The sequence below is a fragment of the Salmo salar genome, chromosome ssa22, assembly GCF_905237065.1.
Source record: "Salmo salar chromosome ssa22, Ssal_v3.1, whole genome shotgun sequence".
Taxonomy (NCBI): Eukaryota; Metazoa; Chordata; class Actinopteri; order Salmoniformes; family Salmonidae; genus Salmo; species Salmo salar.
Genome location: NC_059463.1, coordinates 28017803 through 28037948, shown reverse-complemented (window position 1 = coordinate 28037948; position 20146 = coordinate 28017803). Strand labels below are relative to the sequence as shown.

General features: G+C 43.9%; 3 protein-coding genes across 13 annotated transcripts in view; 2 read left to right on the top strand and 1 right to left on the bottom strand.

Annotated features, from left to right (window-relative positions):
• The window catches only part of LOC106583092 (dual serine/threonine and tyrosine protein kinase), a 32077-nt gene extending 30484 nt beyond the window's left edge, over nucleotides 1-1593 (top strand). Inside the window, exons 12-14 of the mRNA XM_014166897.2 lie at nucleotides 386-500; nucleotides 597-731; nucleotides 952-1593. Coding sequence (XP_014022372.1) covers nucleotides 386-500; nucleotides 597-731; nucleotides 952-1109 — 408 coding nt within the window. The 3' untranslated portion in view covers nucleotides 1110-1593. The remainder of the gene's footprint in view (nucleotides 1-385; nucleotides 501-596; nucleotides 732-951) is intronic.
• Nucleotides 1594-1883: 290 nt separating this feature from the next.
• LOC106583095 (uncharacterized) lies at nucleotides 1884-3617 on the top strand. 3 transcript variants are annotated; one of them, XM_045705217.1, is made up of 7 exons: nucleotides 1884-2021; nucleotides 2143-2199; nucleotides 2331-2439; nucleotides 2551-2581; nucleotides 2677-2837; nucleotides 2979-3045; nucleotides 3143-3617. In XM_045705217.1, exons 2-7 carry the CDS (start codon nucleotides 2153-2155, stop codon nucleotides 3397-3399), a joined length of 672 nt encoding a protein of 223 aa, XP_045561173.1. In that variant the 5' UTR covers nucleotides 1884-2021; nucleotides 2143-2152; the 3' UTR covers nucleotides 3400-3617. The 3 variants fall into 3 exon arrangements, with proteins under 3 accessions (XP_045561173.1, XP_045561172.1, XP_014022385.2); XM_045705216.1 differs by having other exon boundaries at nucleotides 1886-2017; nucleotides 2551-2584; XM_014166910.2 differs by having other exon boundaries at nucleotides 1887-2021; nucleotides 2551-2584.
• A 95-nt stretch (nucleotides 3618-3712) lies between these two features.
• LOC106583093 (cadherin EGF LAG seven-pass G-type receptor 2) overlaps nucleotides 3713-20146 on the bottom strand; it is a 92523-nt gene continuing 76089 nt past the window's right edge. For 3 of the 9 annotated variants that reach the window (XM_014166900.2, XM_014166898.2, XM_014166908.2), the window contains 19 exons: nucleotides 19895-19996; nucleotides 19645-19739; nucleotides 14420-14629; nucleotides 14018-14201; nucleotides 13460-13784; nucleotides 11489-11656; nucleotides 11213-11336; nucleotides 10783-10983; nucleotides 10356-10530; nucleotides 10134-10246; nucleotides 9913-9995; nucleotides 9469-9595; nucleotides 9267-9377; nucleotides 8920-9050; nucleotides 8582-8670; nucleotides 8263-8424; nucleotides 7502-7744; nucleotides 7147-7369; nucleotides 3713-5852 (listed from right to left, as the gene is read on the bottom strand). In XM_014166900.2, coding sequence (XP_014022375.2) covers nucleotides 5795-5852; nucleotides 7147-7369; nucleotides 7502-7744; nucleotides 8263-8424; nucleotides 8582-8670; nucleotides 8920-9050; nucleotides 9267-9377; nucleotides 9469-9595; nucleotides 9913-9995; nucleotides 10134-10246; nucleotides 10356-10530; nucleotides 10783-10983; nucleotides 11213-11336; nucleotides 11489-11656; nucleotides 13460-13784; nucleotides 14018-14201; nucleotides 14420-14629; nucleotides 19645-19739; nucleotides 19895-19996 — 2924 coding nt within the window. In that variant the 3' untranslated portion in view covers nucleotides 3713-5794. Of the gene's footprint in view, nucleotides 6066-7107; nucleotides 7370-7501; nucleotides 7745-8262; nucleotides 8425-8581; nucleotides 8671-8919; nucleotides 9051-9266; nucleotides 9378-9468; nucleotides 9596-9912; nucleotides 9996-10133; nucleotides 10247-10355; nucleotides 10531-10782; nucleotides 10984-11212; nucleotides 11337-11488; nucleotides 11657-13459; nucleotides 13785-14017; nucleotides 14202-14419; nucleotides 14630-19644; nucleotides 19740-19894; nucleotides 19997-20146 lie in introns of all 9 variants that reach the window. The other 6 variants (XM_045705214.1, XM_014166906.2, XM_045705215.1 and 3 more) reach the window with 4 other exon arrangements.

Sequence of the window (20146 nt, the reverse complement as noted above, 5' to 3'; positions counted from 1 at the left end):
CTGCTGTGTCCTCTGACTGACTCAACTATGTGTGAAAATAAGGGGCAATGTTTAATGAGACATACTATGTTTGCATTTTCCTAAAATGGAGGTCACAGGCTATAACACATGGCTGTATTGTTAGGACAGAGTTATGGAGAATGATTTAACTTCCCTCATAAATTGAATGTTCTGGGGCATTGGATGCTCCGAGTACTGACCTTTTTGGAATTTAGGTTTGAGTTGACAACTGGGGAAAAAATCACTTACTTTCTTTGTATAGGAGACTGAAGGGTATGCTTTTTTTTGACTGTGTATGCCCTGAGAAACCAATATTTATGGTCCTGAAGTTTCACGTCTTGCCAAAAGTGTTCCTAACCTGTGCTGTCGTCTGTCCCTCCCTCAGTTGGACAAACAGAACCGGGCCAAGATCACAGACCTGGGCTTCTGTAAGCCAGAGGCCATGATGTCCGGCAGCATCGTAGGAACCCCCATTCACATGGCCCCCGAGCTCTTCACAGGTCAGCTATCCTGCTACTTGGTCACACTGCTGCATCATGGATCACCTCTTATTCTAGACTCTTTGGTTAAACCCCAAGTCTCACCCCTTTCTTCAGGAAAGTATGATAATTCTGTGGATGTCTATGCCTTTGGAATCCTGTTCTGGTACCTCTGCACTGGCTCCGTAAAACTCCCAGAGTCCTTTGAGAAATGCTCCAGCAAGGACCAGTTGTGGAATAATGTTAAAAAAGGTGATGTGCAAACCCACAGCTAAAATACTCATTCAAACTGACTGAATATGATCAAAACCAAATAGCTTGTTGTAACATTTGTCTTTTATCCTGGATTTACAGTGTGTCTATTTGTGGATGAGATGTGTGTGTCTGTTTGTGGATGTGTAGGTGTGTGTGTGTCTGTTAGCTGAATTGGACTAGAAAGCTGCCCGGGCCTCATTTGTGCCCATGTTTGCAGGCGCGCGACCCGAACGGTTGGCCAACTTTGATGAGGAATGCTGGCAGCTGATGGAGGCCTGCTGGAATGGAGACCCTTCCCAGAGGCCCCTGCTCGGCATCGTAGAGCCCAGCCTGCAAAGCATCATGGTACGGCTTTGCAATTGTGGCTCAGATTAGAAGAGCAGCAGCCTGGAGGACTCAAACTGAAACTCAGAGAGCACCACAGACTGTTGCAAAGGATTATGGTCAAATATTTTTACTTTTTGTTGTATTTATGAAAAAAGGACAGTGTGTTTCTGGAAGGCCAAGAGATGACCAATAATAAAGATTGTCAAAGACAGTTGTCCTCTTCCTTTACAGGAGTTATATATACACTATTTAAGCTGACACGTGACAAACGTGTTTGTGCCATGTGTATTTGTATAGTATACAAACTCTAGCAGACACTATGCTTCCGACTTAGCTGGCATGCTAATTGCTGATTGGTCATAGGATTGTTACTAGATAAAACATTTGAAATATAGTAAAAAAAAAATTAAAAAAAATGCAGTATTATATATATATATATATTAATTTTAGATTGTATTTAAACTGGTTATCCGAGTATTCATGCATCTATGAAATTCATTTTTTTTTTAATAAAATGATTTTGACAAATCAATTGTTTCCCTTCACTCTTAAATAGGGTTCTGTTTTCAGCATCTTCACAGCACCAGTCCTCAAGCCTTAGAGGATACTGCTATTTTCCTGATAATAAATCAATGTTTATCATTGATTAGATGCCAGCAGGGTAACGACCCCAGGCAAATTTTGACTATGCACATTAATATAGAAGATGGAAGTGATGCTATCTATATGCCTGTTGCACATGTGACAAAAACTAAAACGTGGGATGGAAAGGTAATGACATGAATCAACACCTGGAAGAAATTTAGGCTGGTAAGAATCATTTAATATTAAGATTCTGGAACTGAGGTATTCTGAGAGTTCTGAAACGTGTCATAGCTGACAACAGCATTTTTCAAGTGCTTTTGAACAGCAACAAGACTATTTACATTAAGACTATCCTGGTCATTGTGTACCAAGTAGGTAAGAAATGAGCGCATTTGTTTAACCTATTACACGTAGTGTACATTATGAATAATTGTATTGGCAATGAATGTTTATTTTAAGTTACTGAAGACTTTTACACAATACTTCTGTGATCCAGAGGTTTTGGGATGGAGAAGACGGAGATGGCTCACGCTGCACAGCAGCCCACCTTGGAGTAAGTATAATCCATAGAAATACAATGGTGTAGTCTCACCTAGTCCATGATATGGTCATTACTATAGTGAATATAGTCTCATACAATTGGAATGCCAAAGCATGAGGTAAATGCTTGCACTCTGGTCTCAGTGACTCACAGAGCGAGGAGGAGGAGGATGATGATGGCTTTGTTGGGGGGACCGGAGTGCAGTCAGACAAGGGACAGAGTGGCATGGAGTCAGAGGGTGTGGATGAAGAGGTAACTTTGTTTGAAAGGACATCATAATGTTTGGTCCAATCCAGACAACTGTACATTTGATATCAGGGATGTCATCACATACAGTTTAGGTATGTGTCCCTCTTTCATTAGGCAGGACCTGCAGCCCAACCCAAGGAGAAGGGTAGTGAGTTATCACCAGTAACACTTCTCCCCCTCTATTCTGAAGTACACCAATAAAGCACCAATGATGTAAGTAACCATTGTTGTGCACCACAGAGGAGGATTCCTTTGCCCGGATGCTTTCTATCTGGGGCACCACCAAGTACATCAGCAAGTGGAAGATGGCCCATCGGAGAGGCTACCACATCAACTGCCTGACCGACGACCCCGAACGCAAGGCCATGATCATGCAGCATGAGCTGGACTGCAAAACCAGTGTAAGAGACCCCAACCTTATTCCTTCACCTCAGCTCAATGGTAGAAAGGATCATTCTGGTCTTGAGAGATGCACAATTAATGTCATCAGCAAATGTTAATGTCCATTACCCTGAAAGCTGAATCATGCAACTCTTCTTCAGATTCCCCTCCCTATGGTGTGTATGATTGAGAAGGAGACCCTGCAGATTCTTCAAAATATTGAGAATGGTAATCCCTGGTCAAAGTGTCCCTACACTTCAATTTCAGGTTATCTGAGCATATAAACTCTAGAAAGTCTTCTCCATCTCCCTACGTGTTACTGTAGATTACAAGTACAAGTTGGGCGCCAGCCACCATCTGACGAAAGAGCTCCATGAGCGTATTGAGAGCCTGAAGTGCCAGGTATCCTCCAAGGTTAGGCACAGTGAGCCGGCCCCAGAGGGAGTGCTGGCGACCCTGGTGGGGTGGGGCAGGGCACTGTCTGCTATGCTGGGTTGGCGCAGTGGCGCCTCAGCTACTAAAGACGAGAATGCTCTACCCTGCAAGGAGTGTCCCCTTGAAACAGACGACACAAAAGAATAAAGACTTGAATTTCAACTGGTTGAATAGAAATGACTAATCTGTGATTCTTCTTGAAGTTACAAGCATTTTGCTACACCGGCAATAACATGTGTATGTGACCAATACATTTTGATTTGATTTGGTAGTTGTGTTTTGGTAGCAGTTCAGCACATTTGGCACCAGAGGGCTCTAATGACTGGACTGACTAAAGCTCAGCATTCTACTACACACTGATACAAACTGCTTGGCCTACATGTTCATGTGACACACATCATGTTGCGTTGAGATATGGAGGCCATTTCCCCTGAAGGAATAAAAAACAATAATACCACTATTAAAAGCATGTCTGTTTTACTGATTGCATTTTGGAGAATTCCTTTATCTAGTCAACCCTGTATCACTAAAGCTTTGACATCAGTAACCTACTACAGGTCTTTGTTTTAAGCAGTTGATTGCTTGGAGCTCCAATTATGAACTGTTCGTACCAACCAGATAATAAGGAAACAGAAAAATTGTGTTATTCAAACATATGGAGTATGAGAGTAGCATATCTAGAGCGCTTCACAGTTGAGTCTCAACAAAGTGATTCATTAGGATCCCGATAATGTGGTAATGAATAGGCTGCAATATGAAAAGAAGAGGTTGAACTCTTTTGTAGAACCTGATATTCAATAACCCTTCAGCAAATGTTTTACTAAGCTTCACCTTGTATTTACCTTGATATCATAGTGTTGTAAAAAAGGAAAACATTTTAAAGAAACAAGAAATGACCTTGACTTGGCACATATATTGTTGAGGTACTGTATCATGGAGAATGCTCTCAGATGCCAGTTCATTTCATTTTAGGGAGCACCAGTACAAACAGACAATCCTCTCAGGAACTGTAGTGTTATTAAATCTTCCAATAAAACATGATTCCGATGAAGGCTGTGTGTTGGTGCTTGTGGAGTAATGTTAAATTAATAAAACCTTTTAAGGCAGATAAACATTATCTACAATTTACACATCAAAATAAGTAATATGCGAGACAAATAACAGGTTTTCTTTCCTACACATCAATATATTGCCTGAACTGCTTTTCGATAGTTGGAATGTAGTGGTGTACGGTATATTTGAGCTCTGAGTTGTGTACAGTTTATGCAGTATGATTCAATATGTTGCATGAAGTATTAGTGCATGTCATTTTACAGACAACTCTGTACAGTGAAATTGGAATACATTTCAAAGAGTATTACAGCACAAGTTTGCAAGTATTTCAGTAAGTATTTTACAAAACAATGGGTCCTTCATATCTAATCTATAAAATACAAAGTCGTTTAGTCACTGATTCAAATGAAGGCAAATATCCCTTGGACAAAAGCATACAAAAATGGGAGCATCTTCAGTGTCCATACAAAAATTAGCTCCCAACAATTTACAAAAGTCAAGATGTATCAAAAGTCCTTGTTATACAAATTCTTGACACGCACACTCTTTTCCTCCAATGATGATGTAATAAAACAAAGGCGAAGTGGTGGAGAAAGGCAGGCGTTCTTCCCTCTATGTGGATGACAGCTGGCTGGTCACTGTTGCCTTGATTAAACATCCTTCCATAGTGAGAGAAACTGTTTACAGAGCACGTCCAATACGGGGCATGGCAATACCGAGTGACCCCATGGCCTCTCACTGTCCACAACCCAGTTCTCCAGCCATACTTCCAACAGGAGTCCCTTTCCTCCAGTGCCTGACCTCAGCTGGGTGGAGCTGTTCATCTCTCCTGTTCAGTCTGGGGACATGTTGGACTGACTGCTCCTCCTGTCCACCAGCTCAGGCTGGCAGCTTCCTGAGACTGGAGTGGAGAAGAGTGAGTCCTCTCTACACTGCAGCAAAACTCAAACTGGCCTCAGTAGAACAATTAAATCCTCAAACAAAACAACAACTGTACAGGCGACTCTTTCTGAAATGACAAATTAGATAAGGAAAGTCCCTGAACGTTTAAAACCTTACAGCTAAATGACACAGCCAAAGGAGGACTTCATTGTTCCGTATCTCCGGAGTTTGAAACATAAAAACAACCACAACATAAAACAAAACATCTGCTCCAGTTGACTACCAGCACATCTGGTCAGGCAGTGTAAATTATTAAAAAAGTGCATCGCTTCAAGTATGTAAACAAACAATGATATCTATTTTTTTTTAAAGAGGGAGACTCATTCCATCAGTGCTCTCAAGCCTGGGCCAGTGCAGAGACTCCTGAGGTGTTGCTCTCTGTCTCTCGTGCTCGCTCGCACACACATGCACCCTCTTAAAAAATGAGGGGGAAGAGAAAGGGTACTCCATGGATCTCCAGGTGAGGACAGTCCAACGCTCTGTGTCTCCTCACACATCAGCTCCTGTCACTCAGAGAAAAGTGGGCGTGGCGATGAGGGGCAGGGCTCTATGACCTGCAAATACACACCCCTCCGTCAGCCTGCTCATATGTGTTACGGTGGCTGCTGGGTAAACAGGGTGATGGTGTCAGTGACAAACATAACACAACACAGGAAAAAAATGAATGAGAATTATTCACACACACACGGGATTCTTATTTTGGTTGTAAGGGGTGAAGGATGGTTGTAAGGGCTGAATGATCCATCGACATGAAGACAGTGATCCTGATTTCAAATGAGGATCAAGTGCTTCAGTGAATAAAATTAAAGAATAAAAATCTATGGTTTTTGGAGAGAGAGAGAGAGAGAGAGAGAGAGAGAGAGAGGACAGAGAAGGGTGGTTAGTAAGCTACAAGACTCAGCATTGTAGACACTCTTCATAAAATGATATTGACTAACTATTTTTTTGACCTATAAATGAATAATATGTGCCTATTGATTCTTGAAGAATCTAACTTAGAAATGCCTCAGGAGCTTAGTGCAACCGTCAGACCCCATCAGAACCCAACATATCAGCTTGTTTCATTCCAATGTTTGTAAACAAAGTAAATGTTTACAAACATTATATAGCGTTAAAACTATACTTTTCATATCATGGATGGTCAGTCCTTGCATCCATAGATCTATCTATGAATTTACATTTCTCTAGCCCCATCCCTCAGCTTTTTAACGAAATAGGCGCTGGGAGTACGCTTTGTTATTGTTTCAACTGCTGATTCCTGCTTTAAAGCCACTTGTATCTAGCAGTTTGTATAATGGTAGCAATCAAAGTGTTAATATACAATCTAACTTGTTGAAATCAGCTTTTACCAAGTCCGTCTGTTTATGGAACTAACAGTATTTTGATAATGCAGTATTTTGTTCCCAATAGAATAAAATCACCTGATCGTGGAAGTTGTTTGACATCTTTCCACATTGGTGTCTGAGCTCATTGATGAGAATGTGACGGTGCGGTATGTGTTGGACTATTGACAAGCCAGCATGCTAACTTCACCAGTACATAGTCAGAGGAGGACAGAGGACTACACACAATGGTGATGGGGGGGGGGGGCACTCAAGACAGCAGCAAGATACATTCAGTGGGACATCAATTCTCACACATCAATCTGGCAGACTGATCAACAGAAAATGTAACATACTGTATCCAGCAACATATAAAACAACATTTAAATACATAAGTACTGAGAAATCTCTTAACTTCCATCTAAAGCTGTTGCTTTGATTCTATGACATTGTGTTGTACTGTACGTGTTGCTGTGTTTGTGATCTGCTATGGGTTGAGTTCAGACAGAGCGGTGTATTCTGCATATTATGCTTGGACCTGGTTTGTGTTTGGTGCTCTGTGTTGGATGACACTCACTCTGATCCTGACGAGTCATCGTCCACTGTTCCCGCCTTGATGCTCATGCCGACACCATTCAGCTGATCTGGTAGGCTGGGCTTGGCCCGGCCCCCTCGGCTCTCACTGGAGGAGGAGCCCCGAGAGGAGGCGTGGCCTGGAGCATTCTTTGACAGCTCGTTATGGATGCGGTTGATACCATTTCTCTCCGCGATGGGGGAGAGCTGCTTCTTCTTCAGGATTCCTGAATTTGAAGACACATCCTCTAAAACAATTCCAAAGTTCTGGAAAGCCCACCCCTACAGAGATATACAGTTGAACTAACAACACGTGGAGGAATGTTGCAGCAGTGTGGATGTTTAGGTTTGTTGCTGACCTTTCTGTGGGTGTGCATTGAGGTTGGGCAGACTGGGAAGTAGCAGCATCAAGTTATCCTTCCCATAGCTACCTGCCTTGTCCCCTGGCCTTTCGCTTGGCATGCCTCGGGTGTCCCGAGTCTGGCCCAGCTCAGTGTTGGCCAGAGACTCTGTCTTCAGCCTGTCTGCTCCCCCGAGGCCCTCACTGTTGCTAGCTGTCGTCATATACTCCACTGGCCAGTACAGCTTACTCAGGTTGTTATCTGGGGAACAACCAGACACAATTTTAAGACTACATCTTAAATGCGTGATGCATTAAATGATGGTGTAAGCTGTGGTCAAATACATAACATTCATGTATTGCTCAGAAGTGGATTTATTTACACCTGGACAATTGTATACAGTGTAGGTGTAGTCTGTTGAAGGTCTGGTCTGTGTGTGCTGTTTGGGTGTGGTGAACTGTTAAAACAGAAGTGCGGGAGCAGTATTATCAAGAAGGTCTGAGGTCACACAGTGGATGGGGCTGTGGTGAAAAACCGGGCGCGTTCCTCTGCCAAAGCGTTGCTGACACATGCCAAATCGTACAACACCTAGATAGGTATTTTACATATCAGCTAACCACATCATACATTATAGCAATCTGGTGCAATCTGGTGCATGCAACGTCTGAGCAGGGGAACACAACCACCATGTTGGTGCGGTCTACTGAGAGTGAGGTATTAAAGGTATGAGGTCGTTTAGTGTGTGGATGACTGGGTTGATTATAGGTGTGAGGTCATACCCTGAGGGTGTGGTCTGTTAGACACGTTGGAGGCCACGCTTTCCCAGCATCCCTCTGGTGGGTAGGGCTCCTCCTCCTCGCTGTCAGAGGAGTGTGTGGAGGCGTATGAGCCGCTCTGGTCGTCCTCCAGAGAGAGGTCACTGTCCGAGTCAGAGTTGGGATCTGTTGTTGCACACACACACGTTAAGATGATGACCAATGAGAATTGCACAGATATATATTTTGTATACATATATTAACCATATGAAATAACCCTCTGTATGCCTCTCTGCTAAAGGCAGTCCCAGTGATCCTAATGACATTAGAATGGGAGACCTACTATCTAAATGCTCTTTAGTTTCATGGAAGAGTGAGCCGTGTTCATTCAGAGCCATGTGTGCCTGGCTGTTATTCAGGCCACCATCATCCCTGAAAAACACAACAGGACTTGTAACAGGACATAAACGTACAAACACAAAGCCCTCATCTCCTCAATAAAAGTTACTATGTGGATCTGAAAGGGCTGTTCTACTTGTATTACTGTACATAATAGACCATCATAAAATATACATTTTCAATTAAATTTGTAAAGTACACTTTTTTCTAATACACTGATGCAGGAGGCCCTGAACAGCGTGTGTCCATGGGGTCTGTTATGTCCCTCTGGGCTTGCCGTACCTAAGGACAAAAGGGACGTAGCTCTGCTGGCTCTTGCCGCTCTGCAGGGTGCCGTTCAGAGACACACTGGAGTCTCCAAACGGCAGGTGGTACAGTCTGCCATCCATGTAGCTGGTGTTACAGTTATATGACTGGAGGAGGAGAGGGACAGGTATAAGTTAATAGGCAGGCAGTAAGTCATCACACCAAATTCTGTTTTATTTGTTTGATGCTTTAGTTCATGACCTTGGTAATACAAGGCCAAATGTAAATGTATGATATGGAGGCCTAGAGCTGAACGTAGCTGTACTAGTTCCTGTTCTAAGGCCTTGGATGACTGGTGTCCCTATATAGTGGGAGAGACTCACAGAGGGCTTGGACTTGATCATGTGATCTGGACGCTTGCGGCTGCAGCAGTAACGCATGGCTTTCCTGGCATCCTTGTTGAAGACGATGCGGAACAAGAAGATGAAGGGACCCTGGATGGACAGACCAAAGGAAGATGTGGTCAAAGAAACCAATGGAGCAAGGTACCGATTCCTGGTATAAGTCAGAGAAGAAAGTGTTTACCTGGAGACAGTTGAATCCAGCAAACAAGTAGTGGAAGATGATCATGTCACTGTTGACTGAGAGTATAGCTAACAGACATGTTACAGTGACCAGGAGGAGAACCCCACACGCAGTCCTCAGCCCAGAGCTACACACACACACACACACACACACACACACACACACACACACACACACACACACACACACACACACACACACACACACACACACACAGAGAGAGGTTAAATGAGAACACCACAAAGGTTACATTGGGATAAGTGCGTTTTCAGAGTTTAGTGAATAGGCAGCTTCACTCTCAATTCAATGACACAATGCACACTCTCCGTTGTCCCTAAAGTGCGGTAGTCATGTTTCCTTGGGGTACAACAGCATGCCTGTGTTAATGACAGAATGAGTATAGTTTCCCTATTGTTTTTATTCAGGCAGCGGCAGGACACTCACACAGGGGGCTCTTTCTTCTCAAAGCTGTGGCGTCTCATGGAGCAGGATGCTCTGGAGGCCAGGATGTACAGGAAGATGTTCATCTGGAAAACACAAACAATGTATTAATGCACCATAATAAGCTACTAATATTGAACACAAGCTACACAAAGATTACCCACCAACCACCATATCTTATGAGTATAATATAATACACTGTATTAGAGGTGGAGTGTACTCACAAACACCACCATGGCGATGGGCCCTGCCAAGCTCCAGATCAGAGTGTCGTACATGGACAGCCAGCAGAAGTCTGGGTTCCCATAACCCTCTGGGTCCAGTCCGACCGCCAGGCCTGGACAACACAACAAACAAAAAAACACTAGTAACTATAAAATAACTACAGTCTAACTGGATATATGATGAGTTGGCTTTGTGTGTGTGTGTGTGTATATTGTTCAGACCTGTGATAAAGGCCGGGACACCCCAGCCGATCATGTAGTAAAAGCGCATGGGTCCGTAGTTGACGTCTCGTATTTCGCTCAGCATGCGGTAGACGTGCAGGCCCTCCAGGAAGAGCCAGGAGAAGGTGCACAGGTAGAAGAAATGCAGTAAGATGGCGATGATTGTGCACACGAACTAGACACACACACAGACAGACACACAGAGACAGAATATAATACTGAATATGACAGGCCTCAAAATGGGCCGAATGCTTTGCTTATTTTTTCCTTTGATTTGAATCAGATCCATAGGTCAGACACCTATTCCAAATACAAATGAGAGGAAAGGTAAGATATTGAAAGTGAAGTGCTGAACGGAGGTAGAGGGACACGAGATCAAATACAGTATTAAAGGTAGATAGAGAATAACTTCGTTCCAGTAGTTTACCGGGTTGTCTGGCAGGTTAATGCCCAGGATGAAGATGAGTTCGGAGATGAAGAGGGCGGTGGCTCCATTGTTGATGATACTGGTCTTGTTGCAGTGCATGGCCCGCAGGCAGAGGAGGAAGAGGGTGGTGAGAAAGAGGAAGACCAGGGTCACACCCACCGTGCTCCACGTCACCAGCTTCACGGGCAGGATCTCACCGTTCTGAAAAGATAAGAAGGGGAAGTTTAAATAGAGCTTTTTCTGGTCATTATAGTGAACAAGACCACTTTTGGGTGTGGCCTGTGCGGCATTGAGGTATCTATGTGAAGTTTACAATGTGAAGTCAAAATGGAGTAGTTTTGTAGTGTTGTATGCAATGTTAGGTCTGAAAGTATGAGGGGAATGTTGTGTGGTGTTGTGTTTTTGTGATGCATCGTTTAGCCTCTCTCACCTCTCTCCTGGAGACATCCATGAGGACAGCAAAGCTGGTCATGTGGTAACACTGGCAGCTGATGTGAGTGTTGTTCCTGAACACCACCTCACAGCCTTTAGCTGACCAGCCTCCGTTCCCCGCTCTGACAAACACAAAAAACAGTCAAACAATGCAATGGTGGATTAATTGGTTTCAACCTAATCCTTTATAGAGCCTTTCTAAAAACCTTTGTTTCTACAGCTCAAAGTTCAAATAGCTAGTATGTGTGTGTGTGTGTGTGTGTGTGTAACTCACAGTATGGAGTGGTTCCAGAAGACACAGATGGGTTTGGAGCGGTCCTCAGCGGTGACCATGCGAAACTGCACAGTGATTGGTTTGTCCAGGGTGTGCTGCAGCAGCTCCTCGTTGTCATGGACCGTGATGCTGACCACAGGGGTGTTGATGACAGGACGCTTGGGCACCCTAGTGGACGTCACACAAAACCATCATTAAATAACACTTTAGCATAGAAGACAGCAACCTATACTTTACCATCTTCTCTTCCTCCCTTAACCCCTACAAAACACACACACACACACACACACACACACACACACACACACACACACACACACACAGTTGAAGTCGGAAGTTTACATACACCTTAGCCAAATACATTTAAACTCAGTTTTTCCTAGTAAATCCTAGTAAAAATTCCCTGTCTTAGGTCAGTTAAGATCACCATTTTATTTTAAGAATGTGAAATGTCAGAATAATAGTAAAGAGAATGATTTATTTCAGCTTTTATTTCTTTCATAACATTCCCAGTGGATCAGAAGTTTACATACACTCAATTAGTATTTGGTAGCATTGCCTTTAAATTCTTTAACTTGGGTCAAACGTTTCAGGTAGCCTTCCACAAGCTTCCCACAATACGTTGGGTGAATTTTGGCCCATTCCTCCTGACAGAGCTGGTGTAACTGAGTCAGGTTTGTAGGCCTCCTTGCTTGCACACGCTTTTTCAGTTCTGCCCACAAATGTTCTATAGGATTGAGGTCAGGGCTTTGTGATGGCCACTCCAATACCTTGACTCTGTTGTCCTTAAGCCATTTTACCACAACTTTGGAAGTATGCTTGGGGTCATTGTCCATTTGAAAGACCCATTTGCGACCAAGCTTTAACTTCCTGACTGATGTCTTGAGATGTTGCTTCAATATATCAACATAATTTCCCTTCCTCATGATGCCATCTATTTTGTGAAGTGCACCAGTCCCTCCTGCAGCAAAGCACCCCCACAAGATGATGCTGCCACCCCCGTGCTTCATGGTTCGGATGGTGTTCTTCGGCTTGCAAGCCTCCCCCATTTTCCTCCAAACATAACGATGGTCATTATGGCCAAACAGTTCTATTTTGGTTTCATCAGACTAGAGGACATTTCTCCAGAAAGTACGATCTTTGTCCCCATGTGCAGTTGCAAACCGTAGTCTGGCTTTTTTATGGCGGTTTTGGAGCAGTGGCCTCTTCCTTGCTGAGCGGCCTTTCAGGTGATGTCGATATAGGACTCGTTTTACTGTGGATATAGATACTTTTTTTTACCAGTTTCCTCCAGCATCTTCACAAGGTCCATTGCTGTTGTTCTGGGATTGATTTGGACTTTTCGAACCAAAGTACGTTCATCTCTAGGAGACAGAACACGTCTCCTTCCTGAGCAGTATGACGGCTGTGTGGTCCCATGGTGTTTATACTTGCGTACTATTGTTTGTACAGATGAACGTGGTACCTTCAGGCGTTTGGAAATTGCTCCCAAGGATGAAGACTTGTGGAGGTCTTGGCTGATTTCTTTTGATTTTCCCATGATGTCAAGCAAAGAGGCACTGAGTTTGAAGGTAGGCCTTGAAATACATCCACAGGTACACCTCCAATTGACTCAAATTATGTCAATTAGCCTATCAGAAGCGTCTAAAGCCATGACATTTTCTGGAATTTTCCAAGCTGTTTAAAGGCACAGTCAACTTAGTGTATGTAAACTTCTGACCCACTGGAATTGTGATACAGTGAAATATAAGTGAAATAATCTGTCTGTAAACAATTGTTGGAAAAATTACTTGTGTCATGCACAAAGTAGATGTCCTAACCGACTTGCAAAAACTATAGTTTGTTAACAAGACATCTGTGGGGTAGCTGAAAAACAAGTTTTGATGACTCCAACCTGAGCGTATGTAAACTTCCGACTAAAACTGTATGTATGTTAATATGGAATCAGATCTCAGTCTCTCTTGGTCTCACCTCAGACTCCTCTTATCAGGGTCGTAGCTCTCAGGCAGAAGTGAGGCCAGGCTGTGGAAGATGATTACACTAGCGATGGCTTCCTGCTCGGGGTCGTCAGGACCTCTATGGCGCCTCTTCCTGTTGGACGTGTGGTTCCTCAGGAAGGGTTCTGGGAAGGTGTCCAGGTGGCGGTGGCCCTTGGTCTCCGAGGGTGGCTCAAAGACGGAGTCAGGGAGGGTGACGGCCGTCTCCTGGTCCTGAGGCCTCAGTCCTCTCAGAGACTGGTAGCGAGGGAGCTTGGCTCCGGGAAAGTTCATCTTCTGGAGGCGATCTATTGAGATGACTGTGGAGAGAACACACAACACGGTTAGGGGAGGTTAGACAAACCACGACAAAGAGATAAATGGTTAGACTTTCAGTTAATCCTTCAACGCTCGTGGAAGAATAATGAACACACATATTCTAGCTGATAAACAGTCTACATTATACTGTGCATATCTCTAACTTATTTTGCATTAAGCGATCATCATCCCTCCCATGTTTCTACAATGGCATACCACAGAAGACCACCCTCACCTATGTGTGGAGTGACGATGGTGAAGGGGCTGAGGTAGGTCTTTCTCATGTTCTGTGCCAAGGTGTTGGCGTACTCCTCATACTGGCGCAGCAGTGCCGCCGTGCCCCCCTCCGTCTGCTGGATCAGCTCCCAGTGTGGCCGGGTGCCCGGGGACAGGATGGCACTGCCCACCCGCACCAGGTTCTGATGGAGTAAGGCAGGGGGTCAGAGAGACAGACTGGCATAGGGTGGTGTTGGGCAAATGTCTACAGAGTTTATCGGAGATTTATGTTGTACTGTGTCATGTGGTATTACGCTGTGCATTCAACTGTTTTGCGCTGCCATGTGTTGCCCTATCCTGTGCTGCATGGTGGTGTGTTACAATAATACACAACACAGCACAATGCTGCACAGTGTGTTACCTCAGTGAATAGGACATCCTGCGTGGCGGTCAGGCTGAAGCCCTGCTGGTGGCTCTCGTACTTCAGAAGGCTCTGGGTGAGGCGGTAGGCCACCTTTACGTCACTGCCGTAGTACTCCACCGTGTGCAGCGTGGCGTTGGCCAACATGGCTGCAGTCTGCTGGACACGCCCAGAGTCCAGGAGAGACATGTTACGGGCCAACTTCTCCGACTGGACCAGGGAGGGAGAGAACATTCTTAAAGCACCATTTTACACTTTGGATGACATTTTATATATAGTTTGTTAACAAGAAATGTGTGGAATGGTTGAAAAACGAGTTTTATTGACTCCAACCTAAGTGTATGTAAACTTCCGACTTCAACTGTAGCTCTCACAAGACATCTCAGGGATCTGTGCTCTAAAGGTGGATAGAAGTTGACCAAATAGGTCAGTAACAACCATGCTATATTGGCCTCCCTCCCTGATGAACATAAAGCCAAGCAGATAAAGGAACTGGATCTCGACAGAGAAAAGTTACCTTTCGAACGAGTACTTGGTATGTAATGGAACATTAAGAATGACCCTTTCACCTCCCGAGTCATGATCAAGGGCGGACCAGCTACCAGAAGAGGTATCCTCTCAACTGTAAGCTCAGTCTACGATCCACTAGGCTTCCTTGCTCCCTTTATTCTGAAGGCCAAGCAGATCCTCCAAGAGCTCTGCAAGATCAAGTGTGGTTGTGATGAGCCCATTCCAGAGGAACTCTGTAAACCATGGCAAAGATGGTTCTCAGAGTTTAGTCCAGCTTTCCAGATTCCAGGTGAATAGATGCATGAAGCCTGAAAACTTTGGTCCAGTTAAAACTACTCAGATGCATCACTTCTGTGACGCAAGCGAACAAGCTACTTGAGGCTCATAGGCGAAGAAGAAAAGTTTCACATTGCATTTGTGCTGGGTCCAGAGTGATGCCAATTAACAGGATGACAATCCCCAGGCTGGAACTCTCAGCATCAACACTGTGCGAGTAGATAGCATGCTCAGAAAGGAGCTTCAGATTGAACTACAAGACTCGACTTTCCGGACAGACAGCCAGTCTGTACTGAAATATAACAACAACAAGACTACAAGATTCCATACCTTTGTAGCGAACCAAGTCTCTGTGATTCGTGATCTGTCAAGAGGAGAGCAGTGGAGATGCATCAATACAAAACAGAACCCAGATGACGGCGCCTCACGTGGCAGCAGCAGGACCAGAGTTTTTGGAGAAACTAGAAACACAATGGACAAAGAATCCACAGCTGGGCTCTATCCCTCAGGACGACCCCGAGGTAAGGAAGGATGTCACTATAAATAGTGTGAGCTTGACAGAGGAGAGTCCAACTAGCAAGTTGATTGAGCACTATTCAACATGGAACAGCCTCAAGATGTCCGTTGCTTGGATGCTGAAGCTAAGAGAACTGCTGCTCTGATTTAAAAAATATATATATATTTCACCTTTATTTAACCAGGTAGGCCAGTTGAGAACAAGTTCTCATTTACAATTGCGACCTGGCCAAGATAAAGCAAAGCAGTGTGACAAACAACAACACAGAGTTACACATGGAATAAACAAACATACAGTCAATAACATAATAGGAAGAAAAAAAAGTCTATATACAGTGTGTGCAAATGGCGTGAGGAGGTAAGGCAATAAATAGGCCATAGTAGCGAAGTAATTACAATTTAGCAGATTAACACTGGAATGATATATGTGCAGATGATGATGTGCAAGTAGAAATACTGGTGTGCAAAAGAGCAAAAAAGTAAAAAACAATATGGGGATGAGGTAGGTAGATTGGATGGGCTATTAACAGATGGGCTGTGTACAGCTGCAGCGATCGGTTAGCTGATCAGATAGCTGATGTTTAAAATTAGTGAGGGTCAAGCCAGAACAGAATGTTTCAAATTACACCCTCTACCCAGCTCAAACTGCCTGTCAAGACACAAAGCCTCACTGCAGAGGACATGTAGGTAGCTGAGAAAGCAATTATCTGCTACGAGCAGAAGCAGCACCTGAAGATAAAGGGAGACAATGTGCTAAAGGAATCGGTAAGATGGACCCAATCATGGATAAAGGCCTGCTGAGAGTAGGAGGACAGATAAGTAAAGGATCCATGCCTATGGAGCTGAAGAACCCCATGATACTGCCAAAAGATTCCCACATCTCCAAACTGATCCTATGACAGATTCATGAGCAGGTTGATCATTGTGGGAGGGGCCATATGCTGTCCAGACTTAACCAACGCTTTTGGATGCCCTGTGGCAATTCATTGGCAACAAAGATCATCAAGAGCTGTGTCTTCTGTAGGCGTATACAGGCCAAAGCTGGAGAACAAAAGATCGCTGACCTTCCACAGGACCGTGTGACCCCTGACCTGCCACCCTTTACCCATGTGGGTATGGACTACTTTGGGCCTACACAGGTTAAGCAAGGCTGCCCTTTTGTGAAGCGATGGCATGTCATTTTTACCTGCCTTGTTTGTCGTGCCATCCATCTAGATCTTGCTAACTACTTAGACACAGCTTCCTGCATTAACACTTGCGTAGATTTATCTGCCGAAGAGGCCCGTGTCTAGTATCAGGACCGATAACGGTACAAACTTTGTGGGTGCACAAAGGGAGCTAGCAGAGGCTCGAAAGGAACTGGATCACAAGAAGATCCAGAACACATTAATGAACGTTGGAGTATAATGGTCGTTCAAGCCTCCCTCAGGAGCCCACCATGGAGGAGTATGGGAAAGGCTGATTTGGCTAGTGAAGAAGATTCTAGCATCAAGCCTCTAAGAACAAGCACCAGATGACGAGGCTTTGCAAACAGCTCTGTGCGAGGTCGAGGCAATCATAAATGACAGGCCATTAACAACGATGACCAACGACCCCAACGACCTATAGCCTCTCACTCCTAACCACCTGCTTCTACTGAGGTCAAAACCCGTCATGCCCCCCAGGCTATTCCAGAGAGGAGACCTGTACTCCAGGAGAAGGTGAAGGCAAGTGTAGTACATTGCTGATCTCTTCTGGAAGAGGTGGGTTAGGGAATATCTCCCATTGATGAAGGAAAGGAGCAAGTGGAATAACCCTAGGAGAAAATTCACTCCTGGAAACCTGGTCGTCATCATGGATGAGACAGCTCCAACAAACTCAGGGTTAATGGGACGCGTGGTGAAGGCTCTGCCAGGGACTAAAGGCCTGGTCCGGAACGTCTTAGTTAAGACAAAGACTAGCATTTTATTCAGGCCCATCACCAATCTCTGTCTGCTCATTGAGGCAGACTAAGCCTATGAAAAAAGCCTGATGTTGAGCTCCAACCTCCATCTTTAGGTGACATACAACCCAAGATGTCGAGCTCATGAACTATGGATTTTTCACTGACACGCACCCACATACAACCATACATTTAACTTAAGTCTATACAGGACCTTAGACAATTATGAATTATGATTACTCTCTGATGCAGTATAGTTTTTTTAATTATGGGTTCTACTTGAAATATTTTAGGTAATTGATTTTGCATTTTGTGCATTTTACAATTAGGGGCCGGAATGTTAGAGCCAAATAGCCAATTTGTATTTGTATACAATAACCAGAGCATTATTAGTTGAATTATTAGTGTGAAGCCATTATTGGAGATGAATACCCCCCTTGCGGCCGGTGCGGTGGCTACGGGAGGAGGAAGGGTTATTTGAGGGAGGAAGTCGGGCCAACAAGGAGTCTTGGTTAGACGGGGGAGCGGTATAGTTTTTTGACCGCACTTACTCTCATGATATCTTGAATTTAATGCACACAAAAGCCTTCATTTATTGCACTTATAAGTTATTAGAATTAGAGGAATTATAAGGAACATTTAAGTTTTATATTAGAAAGTCTAAGTTTTATATGCTTGAACGAAGACGCATCCTTTTGTTTGCAAACTTGCATTCCGAAGTGCCACACTGCCATCATCTCTACAGACGTGCAGTAAAGCCTGCGGGGAGTGTGTGTCCGAAATAGTCCCACTCTCACCAGGGCAGTGGTCATATTTATTGGATGGAATAGAAAAGATATGCCATTACATTAAGCGTTTGAGCCAATCAGTTGTGTTGTGACAAGGTGGGGTGGTATACAGAAGATAGCCCTATTTGGTAAAAGAACAAGTCCATATTATGTCAAGGACAGCTCAAATAAGCAAATAGAAACGACAGTCCATCATTACTTTAAGACATTAAGGTCAGTCAAAACCAAAAATTTCAAGAACTTTGAACGTTTCTTCAAGTGCATTCGCAACAACCATCAAGCTCTATGATGAAACTGGCTTTCATGACGACAGCCACAGGAAAGGAAGACCCAGAGTTACCTCTGCTGCAGAGGATAAGTTCATTAGAGTTACCAGCCTCAGAAATTGCATCCCAAATAAATGCTTCAGAGTTCAAGTAACAGACACATCTCAACACCAACTGTTCAGAGGAGACTGCGTGAATCAGGCCTTCGTGGTTGAATTGCTGCACAGAAACCACTACTAAAGGACACCAATAAGAAGAAGAGACTTGCTTGGGCCAATGAGTCCAAAAAATGTGCGATTTTTGGTTCCAACCGCCGTGTCTTTGTGAGACACAGAGTAGGTTAACAGATGATCTCCGAATATGTGGTTCCCATCGTGAACCATGGAGGAGGTGGTGTGATGGTGTTTTGCTGGTGACACTGTGATTTATTTACAAGTCTGGTTGAGAGAATGCCAAGAGCGTGCAAAGCTGTCATCAAGGCAAAGGGTGGCTACTTCGAAGAATTTCAAATATAAAATATATTTTGATTTGTTTAACACTTTTTTGGTTACCACATGATTCTGTGTGTTATTTCATAGTTTGATGTCTTCACTATTATTCTACAACGTAGAAAATAGTAAAATAAAGAAAAACCCTTGAATGAGTAGGTGTGTCCAAACGTTTGACCTCTACTGTATGCATGTACACTACCGTTCAAAAGTTTGGGGTCACTTAGAAATGTCCTTGTTTTTGAAAGAAAAGACATTTTTTTGTCCATTAAAATAACACACACAAAAGAGACCTTGGTCTCAATGGTGAATCCCTGTTAAAATAAAAGTAAAATAAAAAGGCCCCAACTCTGCTATATTATAGCAATAAAATCAGTTCATCATTCAACTTAATAGCGTATGTCACTGAAGTGAATTGATCCATATAAATGTGAGCTAGCTGTAGAGGAGCTGTACATACCAGGGCCTTGAGTTTGGTGAAGGTGACAGAGGTACAGTTGAAGAGGTTGGGGGGCAGCCATCCCTTGTGTTCATCACAGTGGCGGATAGCTGTGCCTGAGAGAGAAAGAGAGAAGGAGGGAATGTGCATGAGGCAGACCTAAGGAGAGTTTCAACCATTCCATTATATAATGGTAATTATTATATATGCTATATAGTATACTGTATTCCATTATAGTATGGTAATTAGCTAAGCCACAGAGTCATCATACCGATAGATCCCTTGGGACAGGAGACGGCTGCAGGGAGACCAAACTTAGTCCTAGGCCACCAGATCCCAGCCTCTATCGCCAGGGGACAACTGTCATAGATCACTGAGATAGGGGGATAGAAAAAGAGAGGGAGGTAGAAAGAGAGGAGAGAAAGAAGGAAAGCTGATTCAATTAATTGTCCAGGAGTAACTGTATGCATGACGGATAATTCATTATTAAAGCTGCAATATGTCACTTTTTAGGCACCCTGAC

Coding starts and splice junctions, on each gene's coding strand:
- LOC106583095 (XM_045705216.1), top strand. CDS start 2,153: ATGGAGAAGACGGAGATGGCTCACGCTGCACAGCAGCCCACCTTGGA. Junction 2,440..2,550: donor CAGAGGGTGTGGATGAAGAG/GTAACTTTGTTT, acceptor CTCTTTCATTAG/GCAGGACCTGCAGCCCAACC. Junction 3,046..3,142: donor TCTTCAAAATATTGAGAATG/GTAATCCCTGGT, acceptor GTGTTACTGTAG/ATTACAAGTACAAGTTGGGC.